General features: G+C 40.3%; 1 protein-coding gene across 5 annotated transcripts in view; it reads left to right on the forward strand.

Moving 5' to 3' along the window:
• The window catches only part of RAPGEF4 (Rap guanine nucleotide exchange factor 4), a 352,267-nt gene that overhangs the window by 297,649 nt on the left and 32,082 nt on the right, over window positions 1-22,536 (forward strand). For all 5 annotated transcript variants that reach the window (XM_007458842.1, XM_007458843.1, XM_007458844.1 and 2 more), the window contains 7 exons: window positions 250-338; window positions 4,815-4,893; window positions 17,684-17,834; window positions 19,556-19,644; window positions 20,627-20,657; window positions 20,875-20,953; window positions 22,118-22,264. In XM_007458842.1, coding sequence (XP_007458904.1) covers window positions 250-338; window positions 4,815-4,893; window positions 17,684-17,834; window positions 19,556-19,644; window positions 20,627-20,657; window positions 20,875-20,953; window positions 22,118-22,264 — 665 coding nt within the window. The remainder of the gene's footprint in view (window positions 1-249; window positions 339-4,814; window positions 4,894-17,683; window positions 17,835-19,555; window positions 19,645-20,626; window positions 20,658-20,874; window positions 20,954-22,117; window positions 22,265-22,536) is intronic.

Genomic DNA, 22,536 nt, shown 5'->3' on the forward strand with positions numbered 1-22,536 from the left:
GTAGGGAAAAAAGAATAATGTTTTAGTAACTAATTCAATCTGAGACGTTTCTGTTGCCTGCCTGTGTGACTTTGACAAGGTACATGACCCTTCTTACCTTATGGAGAATATGGGTCACAAGTTGAGTCCATATGGTTCCCTGGGATCTCAAAAAAAAAAAAAACCCCAAAAACGCAGATATGTAAAATGTTATATATTAATGATTTGCCCACTTTTGAAAAACTAATGATGGTTTTATTTCTTATCCAGGTATACTGTGATGTCAGGAACACCTGAAAAAATTTTAGAGCATTTTCTAGAAACGATACGCCTTGAGCCAACTTTAAATGAAGCAACAGGTAAACACCTAGAACAGTTGTGTGTCTATTAAATCCACGCAGAGCATTGTAAAAAAAGTTCTGAGTTCATTCTCAGTGTGTGTAACCACAGCAGTTTTAGAAATGGGTCATGTGTATGACCATTAGAAGAGCATCCTCTTGACCCTCCTCTGCCTACTCGTCCTGGTTGTGCTTTGTAGATGGCTCAGTCTCATTCACAGATATTAAGAGTAGCCTTCCAAAGGCATTTGTTAAGTTATCATTTAGATCCCACCTTCCGTAGGCACCTCTTAGGCTATAATTGAAATAGTACCTATTCCCATAAAGGATTTGAAGCTGCCTCTGTAAAAGGCACAACTGTGCTCCAACTGGGAGTAAAGTGGTTCTTTCTGAGATCCTTGGGCTGCCCCAGAGTGTAACGAAACACCACCTGTATTAGATTCCTAGGACTGCTAGAACAAAGTGCCACAAACTGGGTGGCTTGAACAACAGAATGTATTGCTTCTTAGATCAGGAGGCTAGAAGTCTGAGATCCATGTGATGGCAGGGTCGGTTCCTTCTGAGGGCTGTGAGGGAGAATCTGTTCCATGCCTCTTGCCTAGCTTCTGGGGGTTTGCTGGCCATCTTTGGCATCCCTTGGCTTGTAGATGTGTCACTCCAATGTTCATCTTTACACAGTATTCTCCCTGTGTCAGTTCACATCGTTTTCCCTCTGTGCATGTGTCTCTGTGACCAAATTTCCCCTTTTTATAAGGACATCAATCATATTGGATTGGGTCCCACATGAATTATCTTATCTTGACTTGACTATATCTGCAAAGACCTTATTTTAAACAAGGTCACATTCTGAGGTGCTGTGAACTTAGACTTCAGCCTATCTTTTTTGGGGGAAAAAATCAACTCATAATACCACCTTCCAGTGAACCAGTCTTCTTAACTAAGACACAGAGATTTGAGGGTAAATGAGATGAATCTTACCAATGAATTAAGTGTTCAGAGTTTGGTATCATTCTCCACTTTGGTTACCATCTTATGTGTGACTTTGGAACAGCCCACATTCATTTGCTACTGGCCCTTCAGAATAATGGGTGAATATTTTAAGCACACTGAACTCCATAGAAGATTTCTCACTGAAAGAAGTTCAAAGACTTACTAAAAAACTTAGTAGTGGGCTTCCCTGGTGGCACAGTGGTTGGGAGTCCGCCTGCCGATGCAGGGGACACGGGTTCGTGCCCCGGTCCGGGAAGATCCCACACGCCGTGGAGTGGCTGGGCCCGTGGACCATGGCCACTGGGCCTGCGCATCCGGAGCCTGTGCTCCACGGCAGGAGGGGCCACAGCGGTGAGAGGCTCACGTACCGCAAAAAAAAAAAGAAAAAACTTAGTAGTAGTTCAATGTCCAGTTCTGTCATCTTTGCAATATACTCAAGGTAAAGTTAACATTATTATGCCTCCTAAAAGTATTTTACCACTGATTTACTTCTTATTTTATCTTCTCATTCCAGTTTCTCATTTTTTTATATACATTATCTAAGGTTTTTTTATGTAGTGAATTAATTGGGGAGTAGTAGATATAAAAGCCAGGATCTCTGGCTGCAGGGCAGCTATTTTCAGTTCAATATTTGTTGAGGATCTTGTTGGGCTGGTGCTAACCTGGATGCTTAGGACAAGGCGGTGTGAACAAGAAACCACCCTCCTGTCCTCAGGAAGCTTATAACCTGCTACAGGACCTAAAGGAATGTGCAGACAACTTGATCATAAGGCTGAGGGGACCAGGCAGGGTGTCACAGAGGATACAGCCTTTGAAGTGGCCCTGAAGGAAGGCAGGTAACCAGTAACTAGCGACTAAGGACGAAGCCTTCCATCCTGAGGGACAACGTGAGTGCTGACCTAGAAAGAGACAAGGAGGACCAGGTGGTCTGGCTTTGCTAGACTATTGTATACATAAGTGTCAGAAAGAAGGTAGGGTCTAAGAATTAGGGTTCAGATCTCAGAGCCCTCTTAAATGTGAAGCTAAGCCTTGAGAAGTGGTTGAAGATGTCTGAACAAGGAGAATGTGATAAGATCTCTTCTTGAAAAAGGAAATCCTTGAGGGACCAGTTATGAGAGGATTGCTTGCTTCCAAGAGGCAAACATAACCTCAAACCAAATTTCTAGGACCCGAGGTCAGGAAAAATACAGATTTTTCCCCTCTGATTAACTGTTGCCCAGAATGTGTGATTGCATAATACAAGAAACAACATCTTCTCTAAAGTGAATATTGTCCATAAAGGAACGTTCTGGTGCATTAGAGACTATGGAATCTAAGAAAAGATCTGTAAGATCTTTACTACCCATGAAGAACAAATATATTCTTCCTTTTAAAGTCACTTCTGAAAGAGGAGGGGACTGGATTATGGCTTCTTAAAAACTTGAAGGCCAGAAATCAGTGTATATAACGTGGCTGCCACTTAGGATATGACTCCTGACCATTCCATTTTTTATATTAGAACTAAGTTCACATCATAATTTAATACTGAATTTATTCCCTGCAGTTTTTTTCTGATTTTGTTATTCTTGCAAGTAATGTTTATGGATTGGATGAAAGAATAAATCTTTCTTATAATCAAAAATATGAATTACTGTATGGTCATCCTAGACACTAAAAATAATCTTAGTTCAGCCCCATGAAACTCATGGATGCAGTGGGGTGGGAGACCCTTGGCATTTTTGGATTTACAATACGAAAGAGATGTCAGAGTTGCCAGTGAAACTGGTTTACATCGTAGAAATGAACACCCCTGGCTTTGATAGTACATTCTCTTAGTTTACCCCAAAACATGTATTTTCTGCCTGAGACCTTTTGGTTTCCTAGACTTTCTACTTCTATGACCAGAATTAGTCCTTGAGTGACTTGGAAAATCATTTTCTAGTAGGAAACGATTTTTTTAATCAGTTCTCAAGAGTTACTGCTTAGGAGCAGAGAATAAAAAAGCTACATTGAGATGTGGGTGCTGGGTGATTACCATGCTGATTGACAGTCTCGCCAGCCTTGGAGCACGCTACTCAAATCTCTGCTTTAGCAAAATTTAACTTACTTTATAGCACAGGCCTCGGGGAGCCTTATAAGCAAGATTTTCTCTCCTTTCCTCAGAGAAATCCTTTATATCTAAAACATATAAAGATGACACTAGATGTTAAACTCAGACATGCCAGTGAACGTCCTTTCATACCTAAGAGAAAAGGTTCTGTACAGCTTCTGTCTGACACCTCAGTATCTTCTCTGGCTCAGTATAATGGGACTGAAATCACTAGTAACACCTAGTTATGACAACTTTGGATTACACTCATCACCTGTATTTAAATGAGTATAATGGTATTATGTGACGTGATAGATATGTTAACTAAAGCTAAGGTGGAAATCATATTGCAATATGTACATGTATCACATCAACACTTTGTGTATCTTTAGCTTACATAATTTATGACAATTATATCAATTTTAAAAAAATACGTATAACAGTTAAACCTTTAGTCACTGATTCCAACTTTGATAGTATTTGTTAATTTAAAACATAGACATTGAAAATTCAATGTATATAGTTAGACAATTTTCATATTTCTCACCCTTTTCTATTTGAAAAGTTATGTGAGTTTCACAAATCTCAGCCATGGTAGTTCATTTTTAATTGAAAACCCCCATAAGCATCTTGGATTCCAAAGCTTTAACTTGTGTATTCCTGAGGCTTTTAGGTCTGTCTTTATGTGCTTTCCCATTAAGGCTGCCTGGATAATATAGTCTTTGCAATGAAGAACCAGCATCAAATTCAAGATGAAGCTTATTTGGGGGGACTTGCCTTATTTCTTTTGCCATCTCCCCCGCTTACCTATCTAAAAATAGCTTCAAATATAGGACATACACCATTTCAATCTGCTGGAGAGCTTTTGTTTTGCTTCAATTGCTGCTCACAGCCTTTATCTTGTCTTTTTTTTTTTTTTTCTGCTTTTGTTTCCCTCCCCAGTTTCTCTGCTCTTACCACCTCCTTTTTCTGTAATTCTATCACCCTTTCATCTTTTATTGCTCCTTCCAGAAATAGAAGGTAAAAAAGAAATAAAGGAAAAGAGATATTGACAAAAGACAGGTGGTGTAAAATAGACAAAGAAATGACCATGTCCTAATCCTGCATACATGGTACTGCCCATGTGTGGCTCTTTAATTTTATATATATATTTTTTTAATTAATTGTGGCTCAGGTGACCAGTGTCATTATTACAAGTCTGTCTCTTTTAAACTACCATACGTTTTGTCCATTGTCCTAAGAAATGGAGTTTTGATCTCAAGCTCTGTCAGCCGTATATACTTTTATACGCAGTGCTGCTTTGTACGGTAAAACCACAATACCCCAAGCCGATGTGTAAGAACCACTGGCCAAGAACAAATGAATAGATACTCCTGCTTTCCTAAACATTTCTACAGGAATCTAATTTCCTTTTCTGCTTTGTTTTGCCCCCCTTGCAGATTCAGTTTTAAATGACTTTGTTATGATGCACTGTGTTTTTATGCCAAATACCCAGCTTTGCCCAGCTCTGGTGGCCCAATATCCTTTTGTTGTGAGAAGTCTTTTCCCTCGACAACACCCCACATGTACATGGCCATTTTCTCATTGCATGCTCCCAAGGTAAGTCATGGCTCGGGCAGAATTGTGATTTCCGCCCTTGTCGAACTCTGAAACATCAGCAGTTTTCCCCTCGTACAGGTTTCCAGCTCTCCCTGGCATGGTTTTGCTGTGCCATGTTTAAGGATTTCCTCCTTATTCCCTGTGCAGACAAAAGTGAGCCAGTTTACCCTTATAAGGAAAGTAATGCTGATGAGAAATATACATACCTGGGAGGTAGGCCAGAGAAGGCTATGGTGAACAATATTATTAGGGAATATTATTAGGGATAGTTTCCTAAGCTTGGAGACAGACTTTGTACCTCTGTCAGGATACCTGGCAGGATGGACGGTGATCTGTTTGTGTCCCTCTAAGCTGTAGTATTAATCAGAACACTAACCTGCTGAGAGAGATACAAGTTATCATTGGGGGGGGGGGTCACTTTTCTTTCACATTCGTCCTAGTTCACCCTATTCTCTAGATACCGAAATTTATTCCTTTGTGGCTATTTTTATTATTATCCCACGGACTTATGTCAAAGATATAAAACTTGAAATTCTAGTGGCAGTTCCTCTAGGTAGCTTCATACCGAGCTTGTTTGGGGGCAGCTTTTCAATAGTCTATTGAGTTGACCAGTGGGTGCACAGTGTCTGGCACAGAGGGAACATTCAGAAGATAGAAGTTGAATAAGAGGAGTGAATATTATGAATGAGATACACCCTCAACTTTGGCAGAAGTGAAAGTATACTTTCCAATTCTGCTTTATTTTTAAAGCAGCAAAAAATTAGGCCCCCAAATACTTTGGCCTTCTTGAGCAGCGAAATATATTGAAGGAGAATGGCTCTCTTTTCTCTGAGCAACCCAATCAATGTGGCCTGTTTTCCTTTTTCAGAATTATAATTGCCCTACCTGATTCTCATTTTCTTGTTCACCCATAATTCTCTTTGAAGTCAACAGAATGTGTGAGGATGGGAGATTGGAGTTGAATGTGCTATTCAGAGGATGCTGCAAGAGTGAGATTTGGGTGTTTATTTGCCTGGAAAATATCTTTCCAAGTAATGACAGCTTAATGAGACTTAAATATATTACATATTCTTTCTGGCTCATATTTAGTTTTTCTCAAGTAAAATTAACACATTCAGGATCTCTCTGTGCTCTTTAACTCCATACTTAGTAATCATTATTAGACCTTTGAGATTTGTTGGAAGGAAAAATAAAAACCACCATTGAGTTTAGATTTGTTTTTTTTCCCCCAACAGTTAGCATGTTGATAAGCTTAAGGCAAACAAAACCAGAAGAAGGGTGAGAGAACGTAGTGGGCCAAGTCATATCTTTACAACCCAAAGCCGCAAACATTAAGCTTATATTCTTCTGGCAAATTCTGATGTCTTATTAGCTTATTCTCCTTCAGAATTGATGGAGAACATTCATAGCACTGACCTCTGTTCTTAAAATAGAAGATCCTAGAGGGAAAGTCTGTGCCATGCCCCAGCAGGGATGTGGCGGGGATGATGTTGCACGGACGAGAAGGCAGGAAAGTGGACAGTAGAATCAAGGGAGGCCTGTGATATCCAATCCGAATCCTTTCCTCAGAGATGGAAGGAATCAGGATGGTTGGGTATCATCTACACTACCTAGTGCCCTCAGACCACCTCCTTCACACCCCGCCCTTTGAGAACTTAGATTCTCTTAATTGTTCTATTTTGAATCGACTCTACGTGTCAGGCACCACTGACCCATATTATACTACTTTATCCTTACAGGACTCTATGGGGTTAGTATCAGCTTTATTTTACAAGTGAGGATTCTGAGGCAAAAACAAACATAACCCAAGGCAAGTGGCAGAACTAGGATTTATCCAGGTCTTAGGATTCCAAGCATGGGGTGTGCCACTTTTTTTTTCTTCACAACTTATTTCTTTAAAAGCTTATCTTTTAATTAGAGTTTAAGAACATTTCTTGGCAATGTATTGCATGCATGATACATGTTTATCTGTGCTTCAGTTGGCTAAAAACCAAAGTGGGCCTAATTTGTTAAAACCAAATAGTGTCCAGTAGAACTTTTTGCAGTGATGGAAATATTCTATATCTGTGCTAGTCCAGTAGCCACTAGCCTTGAAATTGGCTACTATGACTGAGGAACTGAATTGTTAATTTTGTTTAATTTCTATTAATTTAAATGTAAATAGCCAGATGTGGCTAGTGGCTGCCATGTTGGACAGCTTAAGTCCAGTCCTTAGATACTGGGAGTAAAACAAGAATTACTGTCCTCTGATGCCTCGAGAAAGCATGCCAGGGAGGCCAGGAACTTACCCTGCTGCAGGCAAGCGAATGGAAAGGGCTCTATCCTTGAAAGTCACATATGTGTAAGTGTGTTTATATCATGCTAAAGACTCAAGTTTTAGTCCCTTTGCCTCCAGGGAGATGTTATATAGGCTTCTTATATAAGCTCCTTTTTTTGGTCATAAGTAACATAAACCAACTGTGAGTGACTTAAGGAATAAAGGAATTCATCAGAAGGATGGGGTAACTCAGAGAACTGCAGGAATCCTTAAAGAGTCAAGACCTTAGAAGGGAACCTCGGGGGTAGCAACTAAAGAACAGCTTTTAGAGTAAATCTACTCCAAACATCCTGGGCCCTCACCTCATTCCCACGTCCCTGGGAATAGCTTGAGTCACTGCTGATATGTTGGTCAAAGAAAGGCAAAGCACTTTACTGGACAGTTTTATAGAGACTGCCTGTAAAGAAAAATAGAGAAAGTGGAGAAATAGACAATGAACAGTCAAAACGAAAACAAACACATGTAAACTGCTTAGCACCATGTCCTCATGTGACAGGGAGATAGAATGTAAAACGGAACAAGTGGGCTAATACCCATGTTGTTACGGGATTTAGGGATAGTAAAATGTAATACTTAACCACGTTCCATTAAAGCACTTATACTGAGTGAGTTGATTTGGCTGAGTGTTTTTAAGTACTTAATATGTGTGACTTTTCATAGCAGCTCTATGAAGAAGTCAGTGTTTTCACTGCTCTTTTTCCAAATCAATAAACTAGGATAATGAAAAATTATGATTTGCTCAGAGAAAGGTAATTACTAGTACAGAAATGATTTGAGCCCTGAGCCACTGGCGGCTATTTCTGTCCTTAATCCACATTGTATGTCTCCTCCAATTTTGCTTTTAGCACAGAAGAAGATGGTAAAACTCTGTTTAACATTAATATTTCAGGCCTTTTATGTGCTAATGAGAGAGACTCTCTATTCATTAGATATGCTTGGAACATGATTTGGCCTGATGAATACAAGTGCTTTATAATGAGTTTTTTTAATTATATTTGTTCAATTTCTGTACTTTTCATCTCTAGTTTCTTTAATCTTTTTAAAATCTGTACTTAGAATTCAGTTCAATTTTCCATTAGTCTTTAAAAAGAAAATTAAAACCCCCTATAAACCTACCAGGTATTACTATGGTTAACATTTTGGTATGTAGCCTTCCAGTCTTTTTTCTATACATATAGATATGTGCTTTGAAATATAAGAGTGGGGTCATAACGCTAAATAACTGTGTATGGTTTGTTACTAAACAAACAGAGCCATTTCTCTCCCATTAATTTTTTCACACCATTTTTCTAAATGTAGATAGCTTTGTCATCCTTAAAAATAGAACATTCTCATTGTAAAAAATTCAATTTACCGAAAAAGAACAAAATTCACCTGGTAGCTCACCATTGTATTATGAAAAAGCTTTCAGAAATTATATACGTGTATAATTTTATATAAGTGAGATCACGTTGTATATGGTTTTTAAAAATATGGTTTTTTTCACTTAACAGTATGTTGTGGATATCTTTTCAAATCAGTATATACAAATAAAACTACATCATTTTTTCCAGATAATTCCACAAACACTGAACACTTACAATGTTATACTGTGCTGGGCAACAAGGTGACGAGGATGCGTGAGAATAACATGTTATCATTTTTATTGATTCACAGTATTATATGGTAGATATGCCAGAATTAATTTTCTTAGCCTCTTCCTATTGAACATTTAGATTATCTCCACATTTTTTCCTATAACAAACACAGTGGGATGAATCAGCATCCTTCCAGCTAAACCTTTGCCCACATATATTCCTTACTTTAAGTTTCTAAATGTAAGCAAAGAATACGGAATATTTTAACGCTTTTGATGTTTATTACTGAATTGCCATCCTGTTGTTTTAATTTTGTGTTTTATGGTTAAACTCTGCCTTCTTTTTGTCTGTACAAATGCAGGCAGGCCTTCAATTAAGTGATCGCAACTAAGTTAATATTATTTTGAATTTTGATAAACGTATCTTTGATTCAGAGCATTTTCACATCATTTACTTTATCTTTCCAACACCAACCCCACATGTGAGGCAAAAAAGGCACTGGTATGATATTTATTTTCATTTTACAAGGCACTCAGAAGCCAAATAACCACCTAAGATTCCACATATACTAACAGATGTTTGGAGGAACTCCGTGTAGCATTCGTGTAATTCCAGTTGCAATGGACATTGTATTTGAGTCCCCACCATCAGTGCCATGTCAGGTGGTCAGTCTAGCTGGTCATGGTAATTGGCTGCCTTTGACCGTGACTGGCTCTCACATTGCAGGCCCAATGTAGACAGGGCCAATGAGATTCAAAGAGAGGCTTCCTGGGGCTTCTGAGTAAAAAGCAGTTAAGAGAACAGGAACAAAACAGAAACGGACTCGCAGACTTTGAGAACAAACTCACGGTTACCAAAGGGGGCGGTGACAAATTAGGAGTATGGGATCAACAGATATAAACTACTATACATAAAATAGATAAGCAATAAGGATTTACTATATGGCACAGGGAATTATAGTCAGTATCTTGTAATAACATATAATGGAATATAATCAGAAAAAAATAACTGAATCACTATGCTGTACACCTGAAACAAACACAATATAGTCAATCGACTATACTTTAATAAAAAAGAAAGAACAGGCAGCCTGTTGCCCCAATTGCCTGTGGCAGCCGTCCTACAGCCATTAGGGGAATAAGCCCTATGACAAAGCTGAGATGAGTTGAGCGTCAGGGAAAAAATGAAGTCTGTGATGACATCATTGCACTTGGACCAATCCTGAAGCTTATCCTACCGATAGAGTCTCTGTTATGTCAACAAATACAACAATACTATCTGTTCTAAACAACAGTCTGTTGTTTAGAACAGATTGTTACTTCAGCTGAAAGAATCTTAAGTGATAAATGGTTTATATTTAAATTTATAAAAATTTAAATACAGCAATAATTTGGGTCAAATATTTTCTCTTAGTATCCTAATTTCTTTTGGCTTAGTATTGAACATGAATTTTATGCCTCTGGCGTGGAAATAATTTAGTTTCTTGAATTAAAAAGAAAATATGGAATACAGATTTGCCACTAAGTTTTAGCTAAAACTTCCTTTGTATGTATTACGTCCCTTATACAGAAACAAAGTAAACACAATAGCTTTCCTTACTGAAGAGGCAGAGTCTCCATCCTTTATTTCTCTGTGAAAATGACCTGGGGGTATTCTCTTTATAAGTTGACTTGGGTTCTCTAAGAGGAGCAGTTACCAAAATTTGTAAATCAAGATTTACAAAAGAGCATCAGATTCTTAAAGCCATGTTTTTAGGAATATTCTTGGCATTTCTAAGGAAGATTGTCAGCTTAAATTTTGTTGAAGCCAAATTTTACCATTTTGGTCCTTTACTTGGTTCCAAAAAGTGTTTGATCCATGTGGCACTATAAGAACAATTTATCTCTGCAGATATGCAATTTCAGAGTTTATTTCCAATAAGGAATGCTTTGTTTGATGATGATATGAACATGGTATCCTCTTTCAAAGAAGATGGCTGTATTATCAGATATTCTACAAAGTATTTTATATACATTTTCTCAGCCTCATGTCAGCACTGTGAGATGTGTACTCTTTTTGCATTAAGGAAGTGAGACCAAGCAGATAAATAATTTGCCCCAAGTTACGTAGCTAGTAAGGGTTGGAACGATATTTGAACCCAAGCAATTGTTGCATTAGGCCAAGTCCTAACTGCTCTGCTGTGAGTACAAACCCCTGACTAAAACTCAAAAGAATAGCCAAGAACTAAAGCCTTCTAAAAATGCAGAGAAGTCTGAAAATCAGTGAGGAAAAAAAATATTCTGAGCAAGAAAATGGGAGGCAGAAAGAGCTCATGTGAGCTCCAAGTTAATAGATAAGCAATAAGGATTGGTTACACACCATAAGCAATAAGGAAGGTGCACACAAACACAGGAGCAGCTGTGTTGGTAGGAATAGCATCACAGTGTTAAACTCAGAAATGCCTGGTCTTATGAAAAATTCCAAAGCCATCCATTTAAAGATTTTGTATTATTTCCAGAGGTGGATCAGCGATAATGATGATCGATAACCTTTAACTGAGTACCTAATATGTCTCAGATACCATTCTACATGGTTTACCAGTATTGCCTCATCTCCTTCTTAACAGCAGTCCTATGAAGTTTACTGATGGTGGAGAGACTGAGGCTCTAAATGGTCAGTTAACTGACCAGGGGTCTCACAGTTGATAAGTGGGGAAGCCAAGAGATGAATCCATATGGTCTAATTGCAGAACTTGCATTCCCAAGCACATGCTGCATCAAGGAAGGAGTAGACTTGGTGCTCAGGATGTGGGGATGCTCCGCAAAGTCAAGCAGGGTAGTAAAGAGGCCCATAATACAGTAGGAAAAGCAAGAGCTCTGAAGTCAAAAGACCCGTGTTTGAGACCTGCGTCTTTTGAAACCTATATTACTTGGCAATTATCCTTAACCTCTCTGTACCCCATCTATATAAGAGGGGTAATTATACCTGCCCTACCCACCTCACCAGGTTTTTGCGAAGATCAAATAAGGCTGTGTGTGGGAAATACATTATCACCCTTAAAGCCCTGTGTAAATATTGCCCCCTATAAATAAATGATTGTACCATCATGAGAGGAATATGGCATAAGATAATGTGCAAAAGCTTTGTCTAGTCAGTGGGCAGATGACCCCCAAAGTTTGTTTTCAGCTTCAAGCAGAGATCTTGTATGCAAAGCAGGGTTTTAAAAAACAACAACATTGAAGAGTATCAGTTTGAATGTTGATAAGTGTTTTATAAATAGCTGCATAATTAGCATGTACTTACTGCAAAAAGTATACATAATATTTTATTCCCTGTTGTAGGCTGTAATGAATCTGCTGCCTCTACATCCTAGGAGGTTTTCACTTACTTTCCCCATGATAATTTTAATACATGGAACCATTATTAGCTGAATTAAGAATAAGTAAATGAGCAGTAAAAAAAAAAAAAAAATACAGAAAAATTACAGGTGCCTGTGGTGAGTAAGATAATAACTAGGTAAAAATATATGAAATAATTACAGTGTTTGAACGGCAGAGCCGGCATGAGGAAAATGCCTCAGTGGAATATTAAACCTGCTGTTGGCAGGGTAGAAAGACTCTGTGGCCTTCACCTCTTCTGATTCTCAGCCCTAATACCTCACTGAAAACAGATCCAATTTGTCTTCATCCATGTTTATATGATGTCAAAGGGGCTGGTCCAGTTCAATAAAGATTTAGTCATTCTGAAAGCCTGTGGTCCTATAGACTAAATATCCAATAACTAAAAGGTTGTGTTTAAAAGATGTACCAGATTTTGGTATTTATTGTAGACTTAGTCATCCTGGTAACATTGAATATGAACTTATTTAGAATGTATCTGTGATCTGCATTTGATATCTCGACAAAATGGAATTTCAGGTAATTTAGATAAAGAGTTTTAAAGAGCTGGGATATTTTGGGGGGAAAACAGTTTAAAGAATATTCTATTATATGTAGCACTGCAAACAGTGTCACTGAATAGTTTAAGGTGAACATTTGAGGCTTTTTATGTTTCACGTGCCCAGTCCTTGATTAGGAAATGTAGAGATTCACATTGAATTTAAGACATGGTTCCTGCAGTTAAGGATTCTTTTTTTTGAATTTGTTTTCTTTTTTTATTGAAGTATAGTGTTAGTTTAGTATAGTGTTAGTTTTTTATTGAAGTATAGTGTTAGTTTCAAGTGTACAGCAAAGTGATCCAGTTATAGATATATATGTTCTTTTTCAGATCCTTTTCCATTTTAGGTTATTACAAGATAGTGAGTCTAGTTCCCTGTGCTGTACAGCAGGTCCTTGTTGATTAATCTGTTTTATACATTGTAGTGTGTATATGTTAATCCCAAACTCCTAATTTCTCTCTCCCCCTGCCCCCCAGCATCCCCTGTGGTAGCCATAAGTTTGTTTTCTATGTCTGTGGGTATATTTCTGGTTATAGACGTACATTTGTATCTTTTTATTAGATTACACGTACAAGTGATATCACATGATATTTGTCTTTCTCTGTCTGACTTCATTTTAATATGATAATCTCTAGGTCCATCTATGTTGCTGAAGGATTCTTCTTTAATGCTCTTGGATGGTGAAGAGTCGTATTACCATAATGAGAAACCTCAAATTAGGATTTGAATCATCAGTAGTTTAAGAATGTCTGGTCTGATTAGGAGTGTGGAGAGCCACTGCTTTCTAAATCAACAGACGTTGGACAAGAGAACTGGTTGAATATATATAGCAGAGAGGGTCTAGTTCAGACATGAGGGATCCTGCTTCGCCGACTCTCAGATGGTCAAGGCTGCAACAATTAACTCTTGGTTTTCTGTATGTGCTTTGTCTTCTTTGAGGGCTTTGGAGGATCAGTTCTACATCTCACATGGATTTCCCTGTTATCCAACAAACTTCTAGGTCACCTAGTTCTGCTGCATAATATATGTTTGGATAAAGAAATAATAATATTAGACAAACACAGTAACGTAAACAAGTCAACAGAGTACTGGGGCGGGAGGTAAGAGAGCTGAGTTCTAGTTGGAAGAATTCCTTTGATAAATTCAGAAAAATCGCTTCACCTCATTCTACCTGTTCCCTTACCTCTAAAAATGGTGGAGTTGAAGGAGACAAAGCTCAGATTCTATGATTCTGTGAATCATCTGAAATCAACTCAGTATATGACTGATGAGTTTGGCCACTTGGACTACTATGGCCTTTTCTTAATTGTGTTAAAAGTAACAATTAAGGGAATAATTCCAGATTCTCTTCTAGACTTTAGCACTTTATGAGCTACCAGAATCAAATACCAGAACCGTGTTATCTTTCTGTGACTTTTTCCCATGAATTCAAGCAGCCATATTGCTTCTTACCAGAACCCAGCTGTCATGATATCACGAGTCATGACCTTATTCTATACAAGTATTTCCTGATCATATGACAAAATCATTAGATTATTATGTGTTTGATATTCTCTACGAACCTACTCTTGAAACAGACATTAGCTAAGTATGTATTTCAGATGGTGTTCTTCGTATGTTAAAAATGTGTGTGGTATGCATTAATGATCCTTTCTAAACTGTTATTTGTGCTGGGGAAGAGTTAGATTTTTATTCCACGTAGAACTTTCTCCATCAAATGGTTCATGCATTATTATCCCAGCTTTAGCCACGGAAAGTAATGGTTTCTGCAACCTTTCTGATGTGTGTGAATTTACAAATACTATATTTGAAATGTTACTCTTGTTAGCTTGCATTTTTGACCTCATATTGAGACAAGGGACCTGGTGGGATGCTCTTTATTCTTTGGCTGCTTTCTGAAGGGAATATAGGTTTTTTCTCTTTCCCCTTCTTTTTTGTAGGAGTTAAATAAAATCTAAAAATCACATAAATATTCTTAAAAACCTGGGGAGATTGTTACGGGAATAAATAGAAGCCCCAGCACCTCCCCTGTGACCATTTCAGGCAGATCAATTACATGTAGAGTCTTCTCTGTGTCCCCTGAGAATCTGATTCAGCAGCCTGTTGAGGAATGGAATGGTGTGATGCCTGTGGAGGGGCCGAATCCTTGAGCACGTGCCTAGATTCAGCTATGAAAATACTATTACTCCCAACTCCACCTTAGTGAATAAACACCTGGAAGGGGAAAGGCAAGACTTTGTGAAACAGATCAGTGCTTCCTTTTGTTTTTTTCCAGAGGTAAAGATTCTAACTTTCATGAGAAAAAAGAGAAAGCCTCTTCCTAACTCCCTCTGGATTCAGTCAGTTCTAGCTCCCAGGAGGCTGTGGAACTATACATGAAGAGTAGGCAGCACTCAGCCCTTGGTTTCGGGACTGGACATGCTGAGTCAGCTCTAGGAAACTAGGAACTTCAGCAAAAAGTTCCAAAAGGAAGGAACGAAGAGAAGGAGGGAGGGAGGGAGGGAGGGAGGGAGGGAGGGAGGAAGGACGGATGAGAGAGAGAGGGAGAAAGAGAGAGGAGGAGGAGAAATCTCTTTCCCATTAGGATCTCTGCTTCCCAGATGCAATTACAGGTAATAATTTCATGAACCCAAGCACCAGTGTGTAGTCACTATAGCCACTGTTTGGGCCATAGGGGTGGCCATAAGAGCCCTGGCTGGATTTGTAAGCCCTGCCATTCACTCACTGAACAACCTTGGGCAGATCTCCTCTCTGACCCTCGGTCTCCTCATCTGTAAATATTTACCCTTCAGGTTTGTGGAGAGCATTACACGATCATGTAAGCACTTGAGTATATTTATTATAAACTGTAGAGCCCGACCCATATTTGAAGTGTTAATCACGTTAATCCTTGCAATCATGTGTTTTTATTGTACACAAAAGACAGATTTCCCCAGCAGAAGAGAAGACAAGAAAAATCTTTGTCCTGACCCACAGAGACAATGACAATTCAGTCATCCTACACTAGGGCCCTATAGATTAGCCACAGGTGTGCAGCTGGTGCCTCTGGATGCAACATACAAGCATTTGTATTGCTTCCTTGAGTCCAAGTCGGGATAACCTGGCAAGTTAGAATTATATCCACTTACTATCAACTAGATATTTCAAACCATTTCAGCCTCATACAAGTAGGAAAGAACCTCTCTCTCTCTCACTCTCTTACTGACTTATGAGTGAACCAGTACATATTTTTCAGTCAGTCAAGAATTACTCACTTGGTACCCACCATATGCCTGACTATGCTCCTAGGTGCCCTAAAAAATAGTCTTAAAATGTAGTGCCCAGTATTGCAATTCTTTGGAAAGAAAAACTGAGTTATGTGTGCATACCAGCAAGAGACCAAAGGGTTAATCAGAAAAAAAATAATTTTCACAGAAAGTGATCTTTCTTCCCTTTTTTACTGTAAGCTCAAAGAGAATTGTAGCAATACAGGTTGAGCAATTTTCTTTTTTATGAATCCCGTGCTCAATTGACGAAAGCCATTTTGCAACCCATTTACATGCAGTAAACCTTTGCTTTAAAGTTCTGTCACTTACCTTGATCATGATTACTTACAGTCCCTTTAGAAAAGGCCCTTGACTGGTTTAGCTCCCAAGCATAGCACTGCCACAAGACAGTTTTCTACGGTGCCTTTTAAGTCATGGTCGTAAGCTAAGGCATGCCCAGTCTCGGAGCCAGGTATGAGGCACAGGGATATTGTATAATGCAGAATAAACGAGTTGGAGTTAGGGGTCTTGGATTTGAAACCAGCTCTACAATCTCACTATGTAATCTTGGCCATTTACACTCCTTTCCTGTCAGCTTGCTCACTTGTAGAAAGAATGATGTTTTCATCACAAGACTATAAAGTAGGGCTTAACTGAGGTACTCTCTGTGCAAGTTACAGTGTAAGTTATAAAAAGGAAATTGTTTTATGAACGAATCGTCTATAATATGTACTATAAATCACTGAAAAAGGAACAGTATGTCTAATCTAAAATTTTTCTTGAACACATACTATATTTTCCCTACTGTAATCCACAGAAGAATGTAAACTGAGAGCAGGGACCTTCACCAGACACGTACAGCAGACAGTCAATCGGGTACCTGTTGTATTAATGGATAAAATTTCTATGTAAATGTCACTGTGCTAGGCATGGTACGGAATACAAGAAAAATAACGTGTTACCCCAAGCCTCAAGGAATCTATAGTTAAGATGACTAACCACTGATGCACAAAAAGCCAATAAGAGTTAAGTAATGGTTCTGAGCGAGAGAAAAAAGGATGGTATAAAAACCGTGTCTAAAAGAAACTGTGTCTGAGTCCCTCATCGGCAGACGGATACAGCAGGAACCTTTCCTTGTCCTGACCCTGGGTGAGTTTATCTACCCCAGCCTCACTTGCTTCCCATGTGCTTTTTGTGTCAGTCACGGTTCCAGCAGGACTAGATGCCCACTCGTAAGTGTTTAACTGAAGCGCATATAATGAAGGATTGTAGAGATGCGTCCAGAATTGTGGGAGCCAACAAGAGGTGGCAAGGCGCAACAGCAGGAAGCATTACCAGCCCTAGAGGTGAAGGAGGGCAGCAGGCAGGCAGGGAATGTGATGAGAGCCGGAGCCAGGCGCAACAAGAATCCCTGTCAACACACAAGTCCAAGTGGAGCCATGCAAGTCTAATTCTTTGGGCAGCGATCAAGGCAAAGTCAGCTGGGTTTGTCTGCATTTGGTCCAGAACCCGTGTGCAGGTGAGGGTCTTCTTGAGGGCCTAAGGAAGGTTTTCCAGTAGTCTAGAAGGCAGGCTTTCTGAAGCTGGGATCTGTCACCCTGTCTTTGCAAGCAGCACAGTGAATGGCTAAATATCTTCCTTGACTCCTTGGCACTTACCATGCACAGCCTTCACAAGGTACAGAACAAGAGAAAATGGATTATGCCCTCAACAATAAGAGGCGAGTCATCCGCCTGGTTTTGCAGTGGGCCGCCATGTATGGAGACGTCCTGCAAGAGGATGATGTGGCAATGGCTTTCCTGGAGGTATGTGGGGGTCATCCCTGCCAAGAATGCACCTTTGTCCTACAATGCAGGGACTACCCATAGGCATGGCAGCTTCCCTGGAGGGAGTGTAATTGCAAATTCTAGATTCTGTTAACATGTTCATTCATCAGAAAGGTACTATAAGGAAAGTAAAGAAAAGCATCATCCATTATCCTGCCACTCTAATTCAACAACTGGAAGTAGGATTCTAATGTATTTTCATTTGGTTATTTTCTCTGTTATATTTTCCGTAGTTGTAATCACATAGTACCCATCATTTTACAGGCTGCTTTTTCCACTTGATGTAAGGATTTTTCCATGTCAGTAGAGTCTTTCTAATAAAAATTTCTAATGGCCTTGCCACAGATATATTTATTTGTTCCCATATTATTGGATATTTACATCATTTCCATTTTCACCTTCCTAGAATAACAGCGTAGTGAACACTTTTGTGCCAATAGGTCTATCCTTGGTTATATTCCTAGAAGTGGGATTTTACTAGATCAAATGGTGGATATTTTTGAGTAGAGTGAAGCAGATAACTTTACTGAGGAATTCCTGGGGCCATGAGGTAGTCCTGAAGGGACATGATTTACTTTGTAAACACTGCTTTAAGCTGAGCTTCGCTTTTCCTTCCCATGGCTCCAGCCCAAGTTACAGCATTGACCTGGGCATTTAATCCCTGATGACTCATTCTGTCCTCCGAATCTGAGATGGGGACCTTACTCCTGTGCAGGCAAAAGGCAATGTGGCTTCTGTTTCAAACCTTATCAGTCTGTCTGCTCAAGAATGAATTATCCAAAAGAAACGTCCCCGCTCTCTCCTTTTTACTCATGTCATTTGGCAGGCAGAGAAGTGGGGCTGGGAGGAAAGATGGACGATGAGAGTCCCTCACGGCTGTGGGATAAAGGATTTTGAAAACCTAGAGGAATTGTAGTAGCTTTTGGGTCATTGGGTCATGGCCTCTACCCATTGCATCGAGTAAAGGGCCACTTTACAGATGAGCCAAAGTGGTGTGAAGCTGCCACTGCCACAGCTCTCAGCTCCTGCTGGGGAGGCCACTGCTCCTGCACAAAGCAGGGCACGGCTGCTGCTGCACAGTGGGCGGGACCATTCCCAGGACGTCAGTGAAGAGTCCTGAGTTGGTGACATAAACTCAGCAGAATTTCAGTTCAGTGCTGAAAACCACAACTGTACTTTTACCACCAACAGTTAACCACGACTAGTGGTAAATGTTAAACAACAAATACTAAAATAATACTCAAAATAAATATTAAAGTTTCCCTGAAAACAGTGCTCTTGAAGGATAGACTATAAAATAACCCATTCCAGAACATTGCATTGCATTGCCTTTTGTATAAATATCATATAAACAATTCATTTGCAATTCAATTTTTTAATTTTTTTATTGTGGTAGAATATATCAAACATAAAATTTGCTGTTTTAATCTTTCTTAAGCATACAGTTCAGTGGCATTAATTACATTCGCAGTGTAACGCAAGCATCACCACCATCAGTTTCCAAAATTTTTTCTCACTTGCAATTGTGAATTTAGGCATGCCGTAACGTTCTCTTTTACTGTTTTGTCCCCAGTCCATGAAACCATGGTCTGGAGATGCTAGTGAGGCAGATGACATAGGGACACGTCTTTGTTGCTCTTCACAGAATTACGTACCTTTTGCGGTTCTTGTTAAAAGCCTGTGACCTTTGCCAATTACAGGAGTTTTATGTGTCTGTGTCAGATGATGCCCGGATGATTGCTGCCCTCAAGGAGCAACTGCCCGAGTTGGAGCAGATTGTCAAGCAAATGTAAGGAAGGGCTTGGCTTTGGGGTGTGCTTTCATCAAGTAAGTGCCTGCTGCCCCTGAATCACATCATCTTCCGGGAGGTCCTTTGCCCACCTCCCAAAAGGTGAAAGATGCTTTGTCAACAACCACACACTATTCTGATTTGAGCACTCTGAGCATCGGGTGAAGAGGTGCGGTCAGGCCAGATTAACAGAAGGACAGAGATTCCGCTTAGCTGCCTTCTGTGCCGGATGGCTGCCAAGAGAGAGCCTGGGGAGCCAGAGATCCTCTCTGAGTGTCTGACTCAATAAACTCGGGTCCCTTTGGTTCAAGGCAGTGAATCCAGTAATAAAGTGGTCAGTGGCATCTAAAGAAAGTTTGAGGAGAATTACTAATATGGTAAATTCACTTTGGGCTGCCAGTGCGGTTGGTGGTGAATATTTGTGTCCTCTCAGTGGCAACACAGAAGGTTTTCACATGCTGTTCTTTGAGCCGTTGATTAAATACTGGCTACTAAATAGACTTTGAGATCGAGAAATTCTGGCTTTTAACATCAATTCGACCAGGGATCTGTCTGTGACAAGAGCTGATCTCTTAGCTGTCTCCTCTGGGCCTTGGCCTCTCAGTATTAAAATAAGGAGGCTCAGGCTTCCCTGGTGGCGCAGTGGTTGAGAGTCCGCCTGCCGATGCAGGGGACACGGGTTCGTGCCCCGGTCCGGGAGGATCCCACATGCCGCGGAGCGGCTGGGCCCGTGAGCCATGGCCGCTGAGCCTGCGTGTCCGGAGCCTGTGCTCCGCAACGGGAGAGGCCACAACAGTGAGAGGCCCGCATACTGCAAAATAAAAATTAAAATAAAAAAATAAAATAAGGAGGCTCGTATTGCCTCCTGAAGGGATGCTGTGATTTCATTTTCTAATGTAAGGTTAAAGTTATATACAAATGAAGTAATTTAAAATAAGAGTACCAACAGTATTAAATAATGTGCTTTCTCTATTTCTCGTAGTTCAGAAGATGCAAAGGCTCCACAAAAGAAGGTAAGTGGCAACGGATTAGGATTCTCTGTGCCCTGTAGAATGACAGTTCTCCAGAAATATAATATTGCAATATATGACAGTGATATCTTTGTAAATACAAAATATGTTTTCTTTATTTCTCGACTCTGCTTCTCAGACGTGTGTCCTCTGAGTTGCAACCGTGCATTTTTCATTCATTCCTTATGACAGCTGCTGCTGTTATTATTATTTTTTACAGCACAAAGTTCTTTTGCAGCAGTTCAACACAGGCGATGAGAGAGCCCAGAAGCGCCAGCCTATCCGTGGCTCTGATGAAGGTGAGAATGTCTTCCAACTTGTGCAGACTATTTAAAGTCAGAATAAAATCTTCCCCCTGGGAATCACCCCTTGGACCCACAGAATATAGCTTTTCTTGGCCGTCCCTGTGTACTCCAAATGGTTTGCTTGGAGGTGCCCGTTTGCATTCCAATTATTTATGTTCTTGAACTCTGTGCCTGGAGCTGAGGTGCTTGTTCACACTCCCCTGACTCTGCCTCTCCCCCACTGCTACCTCTCCTTGAAGGAGAGAAAGATTATCTCAGGCACCCGTTGCCAACGTGGCAGGAGGGTGGCTGGCGCTTTGCAGATGCCTCGCCGAGGTGGAGCGCCAGGGGCACCTGCAGAGCGGGGCTCCCACCCAGGGAGCGCACTCTGGCGCTGAGCAGTACCTCGTTAGCAGCCATCAGGGAGGCAGAGATGCTGGCTGTTATTGTTTGCTTGGTTAAGATTTCTCCAAAGAATCACAACCAAAATAAGATGAATGATCATGATAAAATATTCATCTTAAGCCACAGATGACTCTTGTAATTTAGCGGTGCCCCAAACTCCAGAATTACAGGAGCTGGAAATTGCCTTCAAGATCTATGTGTTCAGAGCTGAGCGTCTGGGTGCCACATAGGGGTCTGCTGAGCTGAGTACCACCCGTGCCACCTGGCCTGGCCTCCGAGTACACAAACCAGGGAACAAGTGAGCAGCCATGTCAGCAAATGTTCACGGCCCCAGGCGGAAGCACTCCTGTTTGCAGAGGTGTTAATGTTGGCTCCCCACCACTGCGCTGGGCTGCAGGAATCTAGTAATCTGCCTACAACACAGCACTCCCGGTATTGTGAAAAAGAAAGGCTCACAGACAAAGGCAGACCCAGAAAATTGGCCTAAACATACTTCTCGTTGTTTCGCATGACCTATGTGTGGGTTTTTCACAAATATCTGTTGTGGTTTTTGTAACTGGAGCCGCCAGTCATGGACTTTTCTTAGACCAGTGCTAAGGTAAGAAGTTTTAGAAGGGGGCAGGCATAGGCATAAATGAGTACAAATAAATACAAATCTTAAGAATGGCAAGATGATGCAAATTTCGGAGCATGTCTAAACATTTTGCATAGCTTTTGTTTCTTTTTAAGAACTCACAAGACCAACTTATCTTATTGTTGCTGCCTTCCCAATAGTTCTGTTTAAAGTCTATTGCATGGACCACACCTACACAACCATCCGGGTGCCAGTGGCTGCCTCGGTGAAGGAAGTCCTCAGCGCAGTTGCCGACAAACTAGGCTCTGGGGAAGGCCTTATCATCATCAAGATGAGTTCCGGAGGAGGTAACCGCCTTCTGCAAAGCAGAATATCCCGTCCAAACAGAACCCTGCCAGAAGTTAGCGAGGCCCTTCCAAGCTGATCCAAAGGGACAAATAGGTGCTGTGTATGCTCCCCAAAATAACAGAAATAAAGTGGTCAGAGGCGGGCTGGGCTAGTGTCTAATATCCCCTATCCTGTAGGTAACCACTCTGAAGCAGAAGAGGGTGAAATGATCTATCCAAGGCAGTTGGAACTGAGGTCTCTGGTGTGGGTGTCAGCCTGGAGTTCTTTCCCT

The sequence above is a fragment of the Lipotes vexillifer genome, unplaced genomic scaffold, assembly GCF_000442215.2.
Source record: "Lipotes vexillifer unplaced genomic scaffold, Lipotes_vexillifer_v1.1 scaffold1306, whole genome shotgun sequence".
NCBI classification, from domain to species: Eukaryota; Metazoa; Chordata; class Mammalia; order Artiodactyla; family Lipotidae; genus Lipotes; species Lipotes vexillifer.